The sequence below is a fragment of the Ictalurus furcatus genome, chromosome 8, assembly GCF_023375685.1.
Source record: "Ictalurus furcatus strain D&B chromosome 8, Billie_1.0, whole genome shotgun sequence".
NCBI classification, from domain to species: Eukaryota; Metazoa; Chordata; class Actinopteri; order Siluriformes; family Ictaluridae; genus Ictalurus; species Ictalurus furcatus.
In genome coordinates, this window is record NC_071262.1 from 7938117 (window position 1) to 7958601 (window position 20485).

At 37.6% G+C, this 20485-nt stretch overlaps 2 protein-coding genes across 4 annotated transcripts; both read right to left on the minus strand.

Moving 5' to 3' along the window:
* On the minus strand, positions 1-5787 carry mcts1 (MCTS1 re-initiation and release factor). 3 transcript variants are annotated; one of them, XM_053630491.1, is made up of 7 exons: positions 5661-5787; positions 5519-5570; positions 3326-3478; positions 3112-3209; positions 523-671; positions 349-416; positions 1-217 (listed from the first exon to the last, which is right to left on the minus strand). In XM_053630491.1, exons 2-7 carry the CDS (start codon positions 5527-5529, stop codon positions 136-138), a joined length of 561 nt encoding a protein of 186 aa, XP_053486466.1. In that variant the 5' UTR covers positions 5530-5570; positions 5661-5787; the 3' UTR covers positions 1-135. The 3 variants fall into 3 exon arrangements, with proteins under 3 accessions (XP_053486466.1, XP_053486468.1, XP_053486465.1); XM_053630493.1 differs by having other exon boundaries at positions 523-656; positions 5661-5778; XM_053630490.1 differs by having other exon boundaries at positions 5519-5710.
* A 653-nt stretch (positions 5788-6440) lies between these two features.
* Positions 6441-20197, minus strand: cul4b (cullin 4B). Its single transcript, XM_053630993.1, has 20 exons — positions 19371-20197; positions 18605-18720; positions 18281-18384; positions 18046-18115; positions 17391-17464; positions 17136-17298; positions 14447-14536; positions 13737-13819; positions 13578-13645; positions 13323-13441; positions 13049-13241; positions 12809-12913; positions 12616-12726; positions 12396-12481; positions 12195-12302; positions 11979-12092; positions 11682-11787; positions 9538-9710; positions 9289-9441; positions 6441-7691 (listed from the first exon to the last, which is right to left on the minus strand). Exons 1-20 carry the CDS (start codon positions 19957-19959, stop codon positions 7596-7598), a joined length of 2721 nt encoding a protein of 906 aa, XP_053486968.1. The 5' UTR covers positions 19960-20197; the 3' UTR covers positions 6441-7595.
* Between the last annotated feature and the right edge of the window lie 288 nt (positions 20198-20485).

Genomic DNA, 20485 nt, shown 5'->3' on the forward strand with positions numbered 1-20485 from the left:
TTGGCTTGAATGCAGGTTTTATTAGTGCATTGGGTTCTTAATCTTCAGCGTGGTTTGCCGTTGATGTACAGCAGACAGGCAGAGAATGGTGTCTGGCAGGTCAGAGATTTTAATAACATACATTTTATGGTGTTATTACTTATATGTCTTCATGTGCCACAGTCCATCATTGAGATAATGAACATTCTCAATCCCAATCCCCTTGTTGACCTTCTCTCTGTTTTTAGACATAATAATGATTATGGTTATTCAGGTAGAATACACCACAGAACACAATCCAATTAACGTGTATCACCTTGCTTGTACTTTCTGCAATGAATTTCACATTTGAAGAGCAAGGCTACTTACATGTTCTCTGCAGACATTTTCATCACACCCACAGAGAGCGCATGCTGCTTGCCTTCTGCCATTATTGCCTGACACAATGAGTCAAGGACAAAAATAACCTGTCTTTTATTCTGTGACAAAGTGTAACATTTATCTCTGCTGAAATAATCTGTGCTGCAGAATCTCAGAGGATACAACTACTGTGTCCACTTCAGCAGGGTAGAGTTTCGCTCCTGGTGACGTCAGCCCGGGGCACATGATATTCGCTCCACTGAGAACAAACTTGATCGCTCCTTTATCAACTTGTTGGTGTGGAAGAATGAAAGGATCTGTACAATAACAGACTGTGCATGAATCAAGAAATGCCAGAGCAATGCATCAAATATTGGATCCTGGGTTAAGCAATTTTTCATTTCTTCTTTTAATTTTATTAACATAACACATTACCTCTTACTTATATTTTGCCTGTTATATTTCAAACAAAGAAAACAAAACTATATGTACATATTTTTAACATAAAACATTTTTTCCCCTGTAATAATGCAGATCTATATTTCTATTAATACACTTTAAATCATATTAAGCTATTAGGTCAAGATCATACCAGAATTTTGATTCTAATCCAATTGGAGTTGTGTAAAAAATTTAACAGGACAGGACATATAGGTCAACAATCAAGGGCAGGGTCTTGTGATGCAGCCTGACACAAAGCAAACCATTATTGTTATAACCCCAAAGTTGATTATTTGTCTTATAAGAGCATGTTCTGAACCCTTCTATTCCTGTTTTACCAGAGTAATTTGCCAAGGCAAACCATTTTTATTTACTAAAGAATGACATGCACTTTTTAATCATTATCTAATTTCATTTAATGCTGTGTAATGTCCACAAAATAGTGTTATTTCCTGTTGTCACTCATGTTACAGCAGCTGCAGTCCCCTCTGAAAGTATTGGAACAGCAAGGCCAATTCTATTGTTTTCACTATACATTGAATACATTTGGGTTTGAGATCAAAAGATGTTTACTAGACAGTAGATCAGAATTTTAGTTTTCATTTCCTGATATTTACATCTAAATGTGTCAAACAACTTAGAACATGGCACCTTTGGTGCCAGACCACCCAATTTTTAGGTGAGCAAAAGTATAGGTACAGATCGTTTAAAGTAAATAACACTTAATTTTTGGTTGTATATCCCTTGCTTGCAATAACTGCATCAAGCCGGTGACCCACTGACATCAGTAAACTGTTGCATTTTTCTTTTGTGATGCTTTTCTAGGCTTGTACTTTCTGGAACGTGCTTTTCTTTCGTTTGTTGTTTGTTTTGGGCATTTCTCCTTTCATTCTCTTCTTCAGAAGGTGAAATGCATTGGCAGTGTGTTTTGGATCTTGCTGCATGATGACATTTCTCCCAATTGATTTGGATGCATTTCTCTGTAAATTTGCAGACAAAGTGTTCCTGTAAATTTCTGAACTCATTCTGCTGCTACCACCATGAGTTACATCATCAATAAAGATTAGCAAGATTAGACGTGCAAGCCCAGTCCATGACACTACCTCCACCATGTTCCAAAGATGAGCCTCTATGTTTTGGATCATGAGCAGATCCTTTCTTTCACCACACTGTGGCCTTTCCATCACTTTGTAGAGGTTAATCTTGGTTCCAGAACTTTTGTGGCTCATCTCTGTATTTCTTTGCAAATTCTTACTGCTGATGAGTGGATTGCATGTTGTGGTATGGCCTCTTTATTTCTGCAGCTGAAGTCTCCTTCAGACGGTGGGTTGTGATACCTTCACCCCTGCCCTGTGGAGGTTGTTGGTGATGTCACTGACTGTTGTTTTGGGGGTTTTATTCAGAGCTCACACAATGTTTCACACAATGTCATTAACTGCTGCTGTTTTCATTGTCTGACCTGTTCCATGTCGGGTTGTTAGAACATCAGTGGTTTCTTTCTTTGACAGGACATTTCAAATTGTTTTATTGTGTATAGAGTTTCCCTCTTTTCTCAGCTTCAAAATGGCATGCTTTTCTCCCATAGACAGCTCTCTGGTCTTCATGTTGGTTTCTCCTTTTTAAGAAGGAATGCAGGCTTCACAGGCAAAACCTATAGCTCAAACCAAGAGTTGACATTCAGAACTATTAATGATTTAAACAATCAATTTAACCGAGCACACCTGGGCAGCAACAAACACCTATCAGTCCAGTATTTTTGATCACTTGAAAAAATGGGTGGGTTCATACGAAAGGTGCCATGTTCTAAGTTGTAAATATGAGGAAATTAAAACTGAAATTCTTATCCATCATCTCATATTCACCTTTTGATCTCAAACCCAAATGTCCTCATTGTATATATAAAAATATAGAATTGGCCTTGCTGTTCCAATAATTTTGGAGGGGACTGTATAAAAAGTGGTCCCTCACCAACTTTTTGTGCTCTCTTGAAGTTAATAATACAACAATGCACATTACATTTACCAAGAAACCAGAAGACTCCCAGGCAGAAAACTTACTGACTGTTACAAAGTGCTGACACTGGAGACTCTCATTACAAAAAATTTCACTATTATCAACAAACAAACTTCTCTTTGTTCAACAGCACGTTTAATCCGTTTATTATTAGATTTAGTTTATGTAGAGCATATAAGACACCCTCTGACCAATCAGAATCGAGAACTCAACAGTGCTGTCATATAATAGATAAATAATAAACATGGATATGCCTATTCTCTACTCATGAATCTGTGCTGGCACAAGTTAGGGTATTTGATGTTTTCGAAGACTTACATTTATGAAGGAGTCGCAGGGTTGGGTAGAAAGGTCCTTCTCTCTGCCTGAAGAAGAGCAGCTCACCATTTACTGTCAGAATTTCAATGTGTTCGTGACTGCAATAGTAAACAAATAAGAATCAAAAATATATAATTAAGACATCATCTTAAGCAAGACTTTTGAACTCACAAAAGTAAGTAATTATAATTTACAAGCATTCCATATCTCATACCATCTGACAATTTTGACTGGATCCTTTTTGGGCATGATCTGATTGAGCCATGGGTCAATGTCAGGGAACTGGTCAACAAGCTGATTCTTAATGCCTTTGATTACAGACGTCTTTAGCTGAATACAGTTGGAGACATTTTCCTTTTCATCAAACCTGGAAAACAGGAACAACTGCATTATTAAAGTGAATTTTAAAAAATGAACATAGGGGATTGAGGAAATACTCAGATAAAGACAATCAGAGCCTAATATTAGTCCTTTAGTTATGTCCCTATTTAGTCTGGACTGTCAGTTGTTGTTATGGATGAATGCGTAAGTTGTTATAAGGTTGCGCTACTGTTTATCTCTAAGGAGTCTCTGGAGTAGAACAGATTGTTAGTGCGCCGTTTACCTGGGCGTAAACTTGGTTCCAAAATCTAACATGATATATAGCAAGAAACAGATTACAGTGTTTGTTTTGGCAAGTATTCTACGACACATGAATGAAAGTCAAGTGCCTGTTTGAGTTTCCTTTCTGGTTTGGGGCTGAATGAAAAATCCTACCATTTAACACATCTGCACATTTATAGTTCAAGCTGATTCACATCATTTTTTTAACTTACAGTGCAACAGTCATAAATAATATCCACTTCTGCTCACAGCAGACGTGTTTTATATTATTGTTGTTTACGTAAATGCTCTGCACTTATATAGCAACTTTTATCCAAAGTGCTTTACACTGTGTCTCATTCACCCATTCACACACACACTCACACACCAATGGTAACAGAGCTGCCATGCAAAGTGCTAACTTGCCATCGGGAGCAACCTGGGGTTCAGTGTCTTGCCCAAGGACACTTCAGTATGTGGAGTCATGCAGGCCAGGAATCGAACCGCCAACCCTACGATTAGTTGACAACCCGCTCTACCACCTGAGCCATAGCCACCCCTTATGTCCTTTTTATCATATTGTAAGGATTAATGTCTGGGTTGTTGTTAATGATTAACAACAACCGAGACTAAGTCCTTAATGTTCCCAACCCTGGTCCTGGAGTATCTCCTGTCCTGCACAATTCTGTGTTTCCCCTGCTCTATTCAACTAAGGGATAACTGTTAATTATCTGATTAGTTGGAACTGGTGTGTTAGAGCAGGAAATTGTTTGTTTGTATTTGGGTTTATTGCCATACCAGCTTCAATAGCTATTTCATGGCGAATACAGGTATTTATCAGTCACTCAACATTTCTGTAAGTACGACTCTATAAAAGATCCTATAAATTTGCTCGTGATAAAAATTGTAAACGTTTTCCTGGGTCCATCTTACAAAACAAGTGTTTCAGAGTTTTACCTGATAAAAGGCGTTGTCTCATGACATTGCTCTTGCCACTTGTCGAATGTATACACTGTAATTATATATGTATATATGCTGTAATTGTGTCTCCATAACTGCTTTGTTTTAATGAAAATATCAACAATTATTGGATGATCTGTCTTCACAGATTCTAGTGCTTGGAGGCAGGATTTTGAGTCAGTAAAAGTTCCGTCCCTTTGCATTTTCAGTATGATTCAGGACAAGAAGTAGGGCTTCTGCTGTAAAGTCAGAGCAGGAAACACACTCAAATGTGCAGGACAAGGAGGTGTCCAGGACCAGGTTTGGGAACCTATTTCCCAGTGTACTTGGTCAATAAAGCTCGGTCCACATGATTCACAGGGCTCTTTGATCGAAACCTGATCAATCAATAGCGAAAGATTAGAGCACTGATCACATTTTATATGAATTCATTGACTGATAATCCTTCACAGAGTTGCTTTAGTAAAAACCTCTGACGTAAAACGTTACTAACTTCTCAGTATGCAATGTCTCTTTACTACTAATCACTGCCATACACGAGGAAACACAAATAGCATGGTCTCGGTGGAACACAGGTACACACAAATACATTTAACCATGTAATAAACCGAATATTAACCAGCGCCATAACTAATACATAAACTGTAAGACAGTGAACTTCCTGGCTAGCTAGCATGTAGACTGGCTTTATGAACTGAGAGCAGGTTAGTAAGCTGTTAGCGTAGAAATACTACGCGAAATAAATTGTTCAGATTTCATCTCATCATTAATGAAAACATGAACTTAGTTTACACGCACATGTTGATAAGCTGTTAACTGTTAAATTGGTATTAAAAAGTCTTAATTAGGCATAGCCCATCCTTACTTTTTAAACATTTTTGCTGGATGTATCTCTATCCTCTATGCTGTGTTTCGTACTGTTTAAAATAAAAAATGGTTAGGAATCAACAATTAATAAAGAACTTGTAACAGACGATGTTCAATGAAATAAACGATTCAATCCTCACGTCGTGCAGCAACACAGCGCAGCAGTCTCTACGACATACGGACGCCTTTTTGCGACAGTCTTCCACTCTTTACGGCAATTCAAAACCGTGAGCAGCAACGCTTGCTGTCATTAAGAATATTATCACTAAGCGATTTCTCGGGAGTAAGGGTTTCTCAAACATTATGCAGCCAGAGACCCCTTTAATTATTAAAATAAACCCTTATCGCGTTTATTTTTTTAACCAAATCCAACTATTCAAACATTAGGCTGTGTTTAAACATGTGTAATTATTTATTATAGCCATAATAAAGGTCTTTATTCTGGAACCTTCCAGTGACACAACGCATTATGTCTAAAATGATGTTATTGAGGTTGATATTAAACCTATTCAGTTTTTATATATATATATATATATATATATATATATAGCCGTTTTTGACAAAAAAATATTCCATTAATAAAAACAATTTAATGTAATTTGTTTTGAGGTATGTTTCATGAAGCCAGAATGTTCAACTATTAAGCAAAAATTGTTTTGTCATATCTGTGACTTGTTTATTTGCAACGAACCAAAAAAGCCAGGTGAACATCCACAACCAAGTGTGGTGATTCCATAATTTTTGCCTGGGGATCTACAATTACAGGAATATTTTTTCCATAATACCCTAACCCAGGAATCTTGATAATATAGGCTTGACGCAACCAATGTTCACGTGTCTTTTATAAAATTGCCTTTTCAAAAACGCCTCACAAAATGAATGATTAAAAAAATAGGTAGCTGAATAGAAAAAGGACATGATCATGGAAACACAGGCATTTAATCTGAAGCAATAAAAACAAGCAGACATATTCAGACAAGAGATAATTGTCCACTTATGATTTATCGAAACACTATAATCATACAACTCTATTCATCCAGTGATGCCATACAGGAGTTTCTCAGTGTAATATGCCAAGGATATACAAATCTTCGAGTTACTAAGATAATGTAATTATGACACTGCTGTGCTTTTATACTGTTTAGTTTCTGGAAAAAATGTTCATCTGCATTAATTTAATTCCCAACAAACAGAAAGTTTACCCTCCAACTGCAATGAAACAGGATTTTTATTAGAAAACCACCCTTAACATTGCAGTAATAAATCCATGCCCAAGTTGGGGTGCAAGGTGGATGTGGGCATGACCTATTTATAAACACAAAATTAAATAAAACAAAAAAAAGCTGAGTAGAAAGGAATATATGTATTGACAAGTTTAGCAGCATGAATTCATCCTATAACATAATGAGTGCTTGGTTTTATCTATTTTGGCACACAGTTTTAGTACTTCGAATTTGGCTTCTACCACTTAATGTCTCAAGGCTTTTTTTGTCCATTTTCAGATAACCTGTGAGTTATTGTAGACTCCAGTAGTGAAGCTTTGTTTCTGTCTGTATAGATTTCCCATTAAAGACGTGAAATCCTATTTTTAATGTTATACACTCATGGTGCTACAGCACTGAACAAATTTCTCATTTTATTAGCAAGATCTTTTTTCCATTTTTTCCTCCACACGCAATAACATTTTGCACAGAATACACAGTGAATTAAAAGGAAATGTGACTTAAAAATAAACAGAAAAGGATGTCCTAAACAAAATGGACTTGGAACCAATTCTGAAAAATAAATACACTTTTCCTTTAAGTAAATAAAAAAGTGAGGGTGGGAATCATGTATCTGGGATTGTCCAATTCAAAGAGAGGAGCTCTGACACTGAAGAATACATTTCTTTTAATGGGCATGCAATCCAGCCGAGAACATACCCCAGAGAACAATTTCCATTCAGTTGTCGGTCACTGGGTTAAAGAGGGTAAAGATAACTGGAGGATTCTATTCCACATGTTTACTGAGAACAGCCTCCTCTTTCTTGTTATTCTCCACTCTTTCCTTCCTTCTATTCATTGCTCTCTCTTTCTCTAAGCCACATAGTTGTACTGATTGGAGTTCTCCTTGTCTCTTTCCATGTAGTCTCTATCAATGAGCGACTCTATCCTCTTCTTTAAATCAGCAGGCTGCAAGGCAGAGACAAACACTTGGCATGAATTAACATTTATACGTATGCTTTTGCTTGATAAATATTGTGCTTCTTTATACAGTGGGGGAAATAAGAATTGGACGCGTCAACATTTTTTTCGGTAAATAGATTTCCTATGATGCTATTCACATTTTCAGACATCAGTATCAACTCCAGAAATCCAGAAATATAAAGAATTCACAACATTAAAATCCATAAATAGAGTTGTGTGTAATAAAGTGGAATGACACAGGAAAAAAAGTATTGAACACGCTAACTGAAATGTATTGAATACTTAGTGGAGAAGCCTTTGTTTGTAATGACTGCTTCAAGACACTTCCTGTATGAAGAAATTAATCGGCCGCAGTATTCAGGTGTGATTTTGGCCCATTCTTCTAAACATATTGTCTTTAAATCTTGTTCAATTGGATTCAAGTCAGGTGATTGACTGGGCCATTCTAACACCTTGATTTTTTTTTTCTCTGAAACCAATTGACAGTTTCCCAATTGACAACTATATGCTTTGGATCGTTGTCCTGCTGGAAGGTCCACCCACGTCTCATCTTCATCATCCTGGTGGATGGCAGCAGATTCTTCTCAAGAATCTCCCAGTAAAGGGTTCCATTCATCGTTCCTTCAATTATATGAAGTCTACCAGTACCATTTGATGAAAAACAGCCACACACCATGATGCTTCCTCCTCCAGACTTCACTGTTGGTATAGTGTTTTTAGGGTGATGTGCAGTGCCATTTCTTCTCCAAACATGGTGTGTAGTATGACAGCCAATAAGTAAAATTTTGCTCTCGTCTGACCAGACTTTGTATTGCCTATTGTTTTCTCTATGACGATGGCACCTGCTGTCTCCAAGTGTTTCAGGAGCTCTTTCCGAGTGGTCCTTGGCTCTTGGGCTACTCTCCTGACTATCGTTCTGACTCCCTGGCCAGAAATCTTGCGAGGAGCTCCTGTGCATGGCTGGTTGATGACAGAGTGATGTTACTTCCACTTGCGGATAATGGCCCCAATGGTGCTAACTAGAAGATTCAGAAGTTTTGAAATACATCTGTATCCAATTCCATCAATATGTTTCGCAACAATAAGGTTGCGAAGGTCTTGGGAGAGCTCTTTGCTTTTACCCATCATGAGATGTTTCTTGTGTGACACTTTGGTAACGAAAAGACTTTTTATAGACCATCAATTTACTAACCTAGCTAATATTAATTTGCACAGATAGGGGGTATAATTACTTACGAATTTCAGCTGGTTCCTTGCCTTAGAGAACTGCTTTTTCTTAGCGTGTTCGATACTTTTTTCCTGTGTCATCCCACTTTATTAGACATAACTATTTATGGACTTTAATGATTGGATTTCTTTGTGTGTGTGGATTTCTTGAGTTAATACTGATGTCTAGTGAAAATTTCATGTGTATAACCTCATTAGAAATATAATTACTGAAACAAATGTTGACGTGTCCAATACTTATTTCCCCCACTGTATACAAGAACTATTATTATAGATTACCTTGTATTTGCTTCTGCAAATTAATTATGATGCCTCTAAAGCACATGATCAAAATTGAACAAACATTTGACCTCACCTTTACAGGGAACTTGAGTTGGTTGTAAACCTCAGACACTAGGAGGTTATGGCTCAAAGTCTTCCTCATCTTCATAATGCGGACAATGGCGGCATCAATCTGGTATTGCCGGTCCTGGAAAACTCGCTCTGTAGTACTAGCTTGCTCCTCCACCTGTAATCCAGGCATCATGCATAAAATAAAATGTTTCATAACCTCCAAGGCAAGAGGATATTTTTGATGAAATAAGAGTCACGATGGGGTGTGTACCGTTTCTTTCATCTGGATCTGGTTGATCTTAATCCTGAAGAGCTTGTGCTTGAAATCGTCATTGCAGGAAAACTTGTCTCCATCTTCCACATCTTTGCTTTTGGGGGTTTTGGTAAGAACTCTTGCCTTGCCACAAGCCAGGGACTGGAGGGTCCGCCTCAGCTCACTGTCCTCTGTAGACATTTGAAATAATAATTATTAGCCTTATTTTTAGTGAAATATTTTGCATTACTTTACTAATTGATACATTTGTCCTGATCTTTTTTTATTAGTAGTAGTATTTACCAAGACAGAGCTTAATGGTACATTCAATGAAAAGTACTGGTCAACAGCAGACCAATGTCTCAATTTAAACCCTCCCACAACCCCTCCACTTGAAATTCCAAATAATTACAGAACCAATTACCCACACCCTATCTTCAAGACAGGGGAAGGAAAAGAAAGAAAGAAAGAAAGAAACAGTTATTCCTCTCTCCAATAGGTAACTTCCTCATTTCCATTAGGTAGCATTAGAAGTCAATTAAAGCACATTGCCACTATCAGGAAAACTACTAGATATATTTTAAAAAGTATTACAGCATTTATCTGAAACACAGGGTTGTATTTTGCATAATATCTGTACACATCTGTATATTGTATAAAACATCAGGCTTTCTTGAGCCAAAATATGTTTCTCTTATGCACATATCTACTAACATATGACATGTAAGTATCCAAAAACGTAATCAAATTGTGACATTCACGGTGTGAGAAAGTCATACTTGGCCAGAAAATTTTCAAGTAGGGAATAATTGACACCGGTCAATTACACCTTGGATGTGCGTTAGTTTCTAATATTTCAACGGACCAGAATCAATTATTCCGCTTATACCAGAGTTACTACACCTGAAGACATTATTCAGATGTTTTATTTCAAGACATTTGTAGGGTTTTTGTCAATCAGATAAATGTGGCACAGGAGGTTATGGCTCAAAGTCTTCCTCATCTTCATAATGCGGACAATGGCGGCATCAATCTGGTATTGCCGGTCCTGGAAAACTCGCTCTGTAGTACTAGCTTGCTCCTCCACCTGTAATCCAGGCATCATGCATAAAATAAAATGTTTCATAACCTCCAAGGCAAGAGGATATTTTTGATGAAATAAGAGTCACGATGGGGTGTGTACCGTTTCTTTCATCTGGATCTGATTGATCTTAATCCTAAAGAGCTTGTGGTTGAAATCGTCATTGCAGGAAAACTTCCACATCTTTGCTTTTGGGGGTTTTGATAAGAACTCTTGCCTTGCCTTAAAACGCTTTTGTGTGTGGAACTAATTTATTACACATCCTATCTCAAGCGTCTGAAGCTAATTATGAAACATCATTTTAGAACTGGTAACAGAGGCTTGAGCCATCGATATGCAGTTATTGGTGAGAGTGAGAGAGAGCAAGAGAGAGAGTTCAGTTTTTTTTGTTTCATGCTGAGAATATAAAAAAAGAACAAATAAATAAATATCAATAGGCCTACTTGTTCACAGGGTTTTTCATTACAACATATAAATATTGATACTTGTTCACAGACTTTTCTGTCTCGTTACTGCAATCATGTGTTCTCTCACACGCTCTGTTCCATTTTTTTTTTTTGCTCTCTCTCTCTCCATCTCTCTCCAGTAACTGCATATCAATGGCTCAAGCCTCCGCTTCGCCTCATGGCTGTATTACCAACTCGGGTGTGCTTTATTTTTCTAATAATTAAACAGCCCGTCATCAATTATTACTTACTTATTTCTGGAAAATCAAAATTTTCTGTCATTTTGTGTGCTGTTAAATGTGGTGGACAGTAGGCTACCTTTTCTGTTATTTCAGTTAACTTGGCGAAGTGATATGGAACTGTACTGCAGTCAAGACCTGACTGGAACTACTTTAGCGGTGCATTTACCTCAGAACGTCTGTCAGCCTAGACCCCAATTTGAAAAATTCCACGTTGTTTGGGTGAAATCTGTTTCTGAGTTGTCACAGTATATTAATGGCAGACAAGTAAGATGTAACGTGTTTTCCTTGATCACCACATACACACCAGACTTCATCATTCCCAGTGAGAAAACAAATATCCCAGTGACTTTAAAATGAGGACACATTGAAAAATAATTCTATATTTACACATACCTATTCCCGTTGCCAGTTTGATCTCTTCCAAGGAAAATTCTTCTCCTTCATTAAACATCAGCAGAACTAATGTCTGAAACAGTGACACCTGAAGCTCTTTCTTCCCCTTTAGAAAATCAGAAATAAGGTTAAGTTGTCTCAGGGCTCCTTTTGGTTCTGAGGATGCAGTTTATTAATTATAAATTTCAGTCTACAAGCTAAAGGGTAGCGTTTAATTTCGTTTCACTGAATGATTTACACAAGGTTTTATTCACTGGAAAGCTTTTTTCCTCCTAATGTGCCTCAAAACTGGTGTACCTCTTTGAATTCAGCTTTTAATACACAATGTCCTAATGTCGATTGCCACTGTAGTTTTCTTCCACTGTGCTTCCCAAGATAAAAGGTCTTGAAAATTTCTTGTAGCTTCACCATCTTGGACAATAAAAACAAGAACACTATTAATAATTGATCTTAATTCAATTTATTTATCAATTAATTATAATGTTGATTTAAGCCTTTTTTTGCCAAACAAACCTCTGCAGGCAGATGAACTTCCATGGGGACGTACGTTGGCCAATAACCCATAGTGAGAATGTTCACAGTCAGCTCAATGTTACCTGGGATATTTTGGCATTGCATGTACTGAGGTGAGAGAACAAAAGATAAAAGGTATGTTAAGATGTTAAGCCACGTGAGCACTCAACCGGGCGACTGGACTTCAGTTAAAACCATTACCTGTTTGAATTGCACCATGATATCTTTCGAGAGCTCCATGTCTTTGAACATTCCTTCCAATTTACTGGTAAAAGCTGCTCCACATTCTAAAATCAACAACAAAAAGCAATCCGTAATCACTCTGTTCAGTGAAATAGTGACACTAGGTCCTGTATCATTAAACAATTTGCTTAAATGAATTATAGCCATACAGAAATCTACAGCCATGTGCAGCAATTACCATGTTTCAGTTTTGAGAGCATTGACTTCTCAGCATCAACAGAGGCACTTTTTCCGACCAGCAACCTCTTTGCTAGGTCTTTTTTGTAGAAGGCCTCAAATACATCTTTGCCTATTAAACAAAAAGAAAGCTCGGTTGTAATAACAAAACATGTTTGTTCTGGGGTGGTGTACCTAGGAAACAAAGATCTCACCATAAATAAACCTGAATATGATCATAATCTTGTCCAGCATCTTCTCGAGTTCTTCATCTGTGGCTTCCTTATTTCCTGCCCGCAGTTTTGAATCCACATATTTTGCTACAAGAAAATTATGGTAAGATTCACACAGCACCGTTGCTTTGAACTTCTAAACTAGACTGCAATTTCAAATTAGATTAAATCTTGCAATAAAGCAGTATGAACTCAGACAAAGACATTTCAAGCGGTACTCACCTATGAGCTCTGCAGGTTTGTTCGGCCGCTTGTTGATGAAGGTCTCAAAAGCTTCCTTCATGGCATTTACAAATTTTTCATTCTTCATGAAGCATATATCGATAATGGAATCCACTTTATCCTTGAAGTCCAGCAGTTCCTGCACCATTGTCTTGTCTTTCTCAGGATTGATAACTATTGTGCTACCAAAGGCCTGTTATATAAAAACAATATCAGCATCAATATTTTTTTTATTAATTGAAGCTCAATCAAGATTTATAGACCTCCAGTTTACCTTGATATACTCAATCCAGTGCTGCAGAAGGACCTGCACTCCACCTCGAACTCGACTGAACAGCTGATATAGCAAAGACAAGTCCTGGATACGGTTCTCATCCAGCAGATGATTCAACCCTAGCACACCATGACAAACATTTGGCAAAAAAAATTAATGTTTCTCTACAAAAAAAAATAATAATAATTATGTTGAATTGATCCCAACAATGAAGAAAAAATTTGTTCTTTCATGAGTCATCTTCCAGGCTAGTACCTTTCTGAAGTGTTGCGGTCAGATGTTCACCAAGTAATTGCTTCTCCACAGTGGCTACGAGGGGTTTTCTAAGACAGATCACACAGAAAACCAGTCACATTTCCAATATCCAGAGTAAAAATCAGTTTTCTGTGGGCTGATTATGAGTTTAAGCATTACTGTGTGCTCTGGTCCAAGTATGTGATGACCCTGTCTGCTTCCTCCTCCAAACGTTTGTTTACATGATGGAGATATTCAGGCACCTTCAGGAGAAAAATTTACTTCATTTATAGTTGCCACTTTTATGTATGGAATATACTGTCGAGTTTAAATTGTTTATTTTTACTACATTTACAGCATTTATCAGATGCCCTCACTAGGACAGGGATTAACAAGATCATCGAGAAAATTTTGTGAAAACCAGTCATTTTATATTACTAGCATTAAAGAATATGAAAAATAAAAAAGCGAGAGAGTCAGCTGACAGAAGATTTAGCACTTGCTTATTGTTATTAATATTAATAAATATTTTTAATGGTACAGAATTGAGTCAAAAGCATTTCCACTTGTCTTTCAGTTGTTACACTCATTATTCATTTCGTGCTCCCAGCTGACTGTACTCTTGAACTTTTATGGAGTTTTGTGGGCGTCACTAAATGCAACTGTGTCAGGAACTCTCTTTGCACTTTACAGGTGATCAACATACACACGCAAGCGTGAAGAAAATCAGCTAAATCAGATAAATGTGGCACAGTGTGTGTCCCATAAGCATGTAGGCTTTAGCTTGTACATATTGAGCTTTCTAAGTTGCACAATACAGACAAGACAAATATTTGTGCCAATATATGGAATAATCCTCTAAAACCCAACATTATAAACAGGTACATCACCTCTCTTTCCTGCATCAGCCTCTGACCTTCTGCAGCATACAGCCGATTTGTCTCCTCCAGAAAGCGTTGCTCAAAGGAATCTTGATAAATCTGTTCAAAGACAGATTTGAACAGACCATTTAAGAATATTTAACTTCCAGATCAGCCACAAATTACAGGAAACATGATGGCATGAACTGTATGAGTCATGAGATGACCTAAAGGATCATAAGATTTTAGGTAAAGCTGGATATAGGGATTAAATGAATGTTAAAGATTAGAATATGGATAGGCATAAATAGATATGGAGAAAAATAGAATGATATAAAGGACAGGGATTGGGATAGCTGAGACATATATAGGACTAGGGATAGTGAAAGAAATAAGTTTGGGATACAGACAGGGTCAATAACAGGTATACAGTTATATATAATGTTAGAAACAATGATAAGGAGTAGACAGTTCCAGGTACAGTGTTATTGAGGGTTCTCAAATCTGATCATTCTGGTAAGAAGTTGTTAATTAATTTTCTATAACAGCGTAGCTCGGACAGTAGTGCCAGCTGCAAGGCAAATGACCGGTTTATATTAATGCACTTGTTCTAATACAGTACATTACCGTTTTCATAGTAACAACTTACAGTGCCCTCCACTAATATTGGCACCCTTATTAAATATGAGCAAAGAAGGCTGTGAAGATTTGTCTTTATTGTTTAACCTTTTGATCTTTTCTTTAAAACAAAAACAAACAACAAAAATCACAAAAATACTCTGCTTTCATGGATATCAACCAATTGCAAATAAAACACAGGTTTATCCAAAAAATAGGTGTGCAACAATTATTGCCACCCCTATGAATTCATATGAGAAAAATATATTTGAAGTATATTCCCATTAATATTTTAAAATTTTTTAGTACACCTGGGTGACTAGGAACAGGAAATTGTTCAACCATGACTTCCTGTTTCACAGGGGTATAAATATGAGGTAATACATTCGCCAAATTCCCTCAGTCATTCATAACAATGAGTAAGACAAAGGAATATAGTTGTGATGTGCAGCAAAAGGTTGTTGAGAGTTACAAAATAGGAAGTGGCTATAAGAAAATAGCAGAAGCATTGAAAATGCCCATTTCCACCATCGGGGTAATAATTAAGAAGTTCCAATCAACTGGAAATGTTATGAACCAACCTGGAAGAGGACGTGTGTCTATATTGTCTCAACGCACTATGAAGAGGATTGTTCGAGGGGCCAAAACATCTCTAAGGATCACAGCTGGAGAATTGCAGAAGTTAGTTGCGTCTTGGGGTCAGAAAGTCTCCAAAACTACAATCCGGAGTCTCCTACATCACCACAAGTTGTTTGGAAGGGTTTCAACAAAAAAGTCTCTACTCTCATCCAAAAACAAACTCAAGCATCTTCAGATTGCCAGACACTACTGGAACTTCAAATGGGATCGGGTTCTGTGGTCAGATGAAACCAATATAGAGCTTTTTGGCAATAAACACAGAGGTGGTTTTGGCGCACACAGAGAGGTAGCCATATGGAAAAGTACCTCATGCCCACGGTTAAATATGGTGGTGGCTCTTTAATGTTTTGGGGTTGTTTTTCTGCCAGAGGACCTGGACATTTTGTTAGGATACATGGCATCATGGACTCTATCAAATATCAACAGATATTAAATGAAAACCTGACTGCCTCTGCCAGAAAGCTTAAAATGGACCGTGGTTGGATCTTCCAGCAGGACAATGATCCAAAACATACATCAAAATCAACACAAAAATGGTTTACTGACCACAAAATCAAAGTCCTGCTATGACCATCCCAGTCCCCTGACTTGAAACCCATAGAAAACCTGTGGGGTGAATTGAAGGATCTGGAGAGATTCTGTATGGAGGAATGGTCTCAGATCCCTTGCCATGTATTCTCCAACCTCATCAGGCATTATAGGAGAAGACCCAGAGCTGTTATCTTGGCAAAGGGAGGTAGCACAAAGTATTGACTAAAAGGGTGCCAATAATTGTTACGCACCTATATTTAACACATATTTTTTGATAAACCTGTGTTTTGTTTGCAATTGTTCGATATCCATGAGAGCAGAATATTTTTGAGACTTTTTAAAACAAAAGATTAGAAGGTTAAACAATAAAGACAATTTTTCACAGCTTTCTTTGCTCATATTTACCAAGGGTGCCAATATTAGCGGAGGGCACTGTATATGGCGGATGCACCACATAATCTGATTTTGACATGTTTACATGTTCATATAGTAAAGTTTTAGTTACTTGTAACAGTTAAAGGTAAATCTGTAACTTTACGTTTTCTGACATTGGAAAGCTTTCAGAATGGAGGGCTTTGCAATTCCTCATGACATCAAAAAGAGAGGCTGGTTAGGGAACACCTGTTTTATAGCTGCTATAACGTAAGTGATAACTGAAACTAACTTGTTCTTTGGATATTCCACAGCATTAAAAGTAAGAATAAATAGACAAAACATAAAATTTCATTCTTTAACAAACAAAAATGAAGACACAAAAGAAAAATTTAATCTGCTCTGGTATTAGAGGAATAAAGCACTTCAGGACATGTTATTATAGGAAAACAATCAATTCTGGTTTATATTATCCTGCCGTTGATTGTTTTCACATAACAGTGAACCCTTATGTGTTTTATTCCTTATCTAACACATATGTAATGTGGTTTAGTAGTACTTGTAGGTCAGACAGCATGCTCAGTAGACTCCTCAGAAGAGAGCGGTCTATAGCCTCCCCATTGCGTTCTCTCTCTATGAGGAGCAGGATCCCATCAATTGTCTTGCTTTGTACTTTCCAATCACTGATGATGTAGAAACGAAACAACTCCAGTCCCATATCCCTAAAGATTACAAAAAAAGTGGACTTTTACTCATCATAAAAAAAGAACATTTGTTGGGATTCATTAAACTTACAGCAAATAAGGATACATACCAGATTGATGGCAGCATTGAATTTTGTAAAACATATGTGCGGTCCAAAAACAAAAATATACTCCTAATCATGATCTGGTAAAACAAAACAAAGCCAAGACGACAAAACATTACTTAGTGTATAGGTTAAAATGCAATAGACAACATATAAGAAATATATGCATGAAAAAAACTAATCCCCACTTTCTAAGAGTACACAAAAAAACAACTGTAACTCAGTACAATATTCTAAATACAACTGCTAAAGAGAAGTAGTGAATTTAATATATCACTACGATGAAACAACATATGCTAATGTCCTGCAATAATATACAGCTAGAGAGAATATCAGGATAAAACCACTGCAATTGCAGCAACAAAAACCCAGCTTTATGTTTTTGACCATCTAGAAACACCACGTTGTTCTCTTCAGCCCTCCATTCAATAGCACTTTGACTGAATAATGACAACCATCATTACTAATCAATAGTGTACATTTCCCATAAGAGCCAATATAATAAACTTTCCGAGGGGCATCGCAGAGTTGTGGTTAATCAGTACAGAAACCCAAACAGTGCTGCCATGTCAAACATATGATTAACAACAATATTTTCATTTTAAATATTTACAGAAGAATCATTAAACTCGATGGTTTAGTGTCAAGGTAGTTCTCCTACCATCTGTCTGCAGTGGTCTTGCCAACATTTGTCTATTTTCTTCAAGAAAAGCACACTGTCCAGAGAGTCCGTAACAGCAGGGTTAAGAAAAAGGCATCATGACGTCATGTCAGTCAAAATTTATCTAACTCTGGTTTCATATCACAGTTTGTGTCTCACAGAATTCACATGGATTTGCAAACACAGGGCTTTCATCACAGCAAACCTCGCAAGATCAACATGTTGAAAAGGATATTCTCGAAACTCATCGATTTGTGCCTTGATGTGGTCTTCGCATACCACTCTTAGCTGCTTATACAGCTTGGCAGATATCTTATGGGAGCACAAATTCTCAACAGCCTGAAAATATGAAGAATATAGATTTAGTGGTAACACGTGCATATATGGAAAACATACTGCAGTGCTATGGGTTTTAATACTTCTACAGGGAATGTGTGCTGAATTTGCAGAAACAGTCATATCCAACAGCCTGACTGAACAAGGACATCACTATTAGGTGGTGTTACTATCAGCAGTAATGGCTACAAGTCTGAGCAGCGTAGAGCACTTCTTTTCCCACCTGATAAAGCTCCTCCAGATTGTACTTTATTGACGTGCTATTCTGTATGGCCTCCACTGCTTCCTTCAACTTCTGCCATGTCTCACGTGTGTAGTTTTCTGGCAATTTTGGCTTTTCTGTCAAAATACAGAATACATAATAAAACATAATACATTATAACACAAGGACACGTGCCATTAAAATATCACTAAATAATAATATGTTCTGGACTCTGGAAGTTATTTATATAGGACTCTGTGTACTTCAAAGTTTGTTGACCCTTTTATAAGGACTATAAGAAGCCTAAACTGTTATAGCACTAGCCATAATATTTAATAGTGTGTATAACACAAGTATACAGAAACAAGTCCTGGTCATATGGGAGCAATTTTTTTAATCCTTACGCTGCAACGTGAATTTCTAATGAAGGCTTACTCTTTCGGTCCTATCTCGGTCATTCAATATAGGATTTTCATATTGTCATTAATTAAAAGGCATATTTTGCATGTACAGGCCCTAATACTAATAACTGAGGTACACAAGTACTTGTAGTATTATAAACTTTAAATGCCTCTGGATGGACACAGCTGGAGACCCAATGCTCATGCATTAGATTATAAACACTGTCATTTTCTTATGTGACAACAAACTGTACACAAGAATGATGCATTCGTGTTAATGTCTATAATCCTAAGTGTGAATGTAAATGTAAAACTGATGCACGTTTTCAAACCGGAAAGGGACAAACAGACATGGAGCTAGAGGCCAGAGGTTTGGGCTCTTTTACCCTTAAAGTTTTTGATCACAAGTTTCTTAGCAGCTCCGGGTTTGCTGTTGGCGAATGTCGCCGATCCGACGGATTTGGTGAGTCCGTTAGCGTGACCGGAGAAAAACGCGCTTTTAGCCTTGGAGCACGATGCGGTGGGAGACTCCTCTGCCATCTTCACATCCAGTCCTGTGCACTCCGAGCGCTCCTCGAACCGCAACTTCTTCTGGATGTGCTGCGACGAGGAGGAAGAGCAGGACGCAGAGGAATTGCACGCGGCTTTGGGGGATTTGGGAGACGCAGAGACGGAGTCAGTGTCCTCCCTGTCCGAGCTGTGAATCCTCCTCTTCCTACAAGGTGTGAGACTGCTGTCGCTGTTCACATCCGAAGCTGCCGCTCTGGCCTCTTGGCTTGGCGCTGGGGGATTAGGGGAAGGTAAACCTGTTGGAAACATGAAAAAAAGAAATACAAAAAAATCAAGTAGGTGATCTGCTAAACGCTGCGCTCCTGGATGTGCCGGTGGAGGGGTTTCTATAATCCTTTGGCCCTTAGTGTGCGGCAAAAAAAACCCCCAAAAATCCAAACCCAACGTCCAGTCTCTGTTTAGCATTAAACAGACAATAAATTGAGAACTGTAGCCCTACTTAGAGCCTCTCTTTTCTTGTTATTGCTGGCAGAGGAAAGATGGTTGATTATTGCTTCCTCTTGGACACACGCTTGTGAGATCCTTCAAACTGATTACAGTTCATCTCCGTCCACAAAGCACCACAGCTGTGCGTTGTGATAGTTTTATTCGTATTTATATTTAGTTTCATAGCTAAACTGCTATGAAATCTTTAAAGTAATTCCGATGATGAATAGTTATGACAAACTTTACAGGCCGATACGTTGACCTACCGGAAGTACTTCCTATGCTGTTGTGGTTAGCCTGTTAGCTCAGCCGCTACTCTGTGCGCGTGGGTTTCCTCTAACGTGGGCCTGCCACCAGGGGGCGCACCAGACCTGGTTCAACTGCACAACAACATGTACAACAACACAACGACTAACTGTCATCAAATTAATTAAAGTACAAGTGTATATATATTTTTTTTATTATTACTATATATTTTTTTTTAATGAGTTGCGTCTGTTTACTC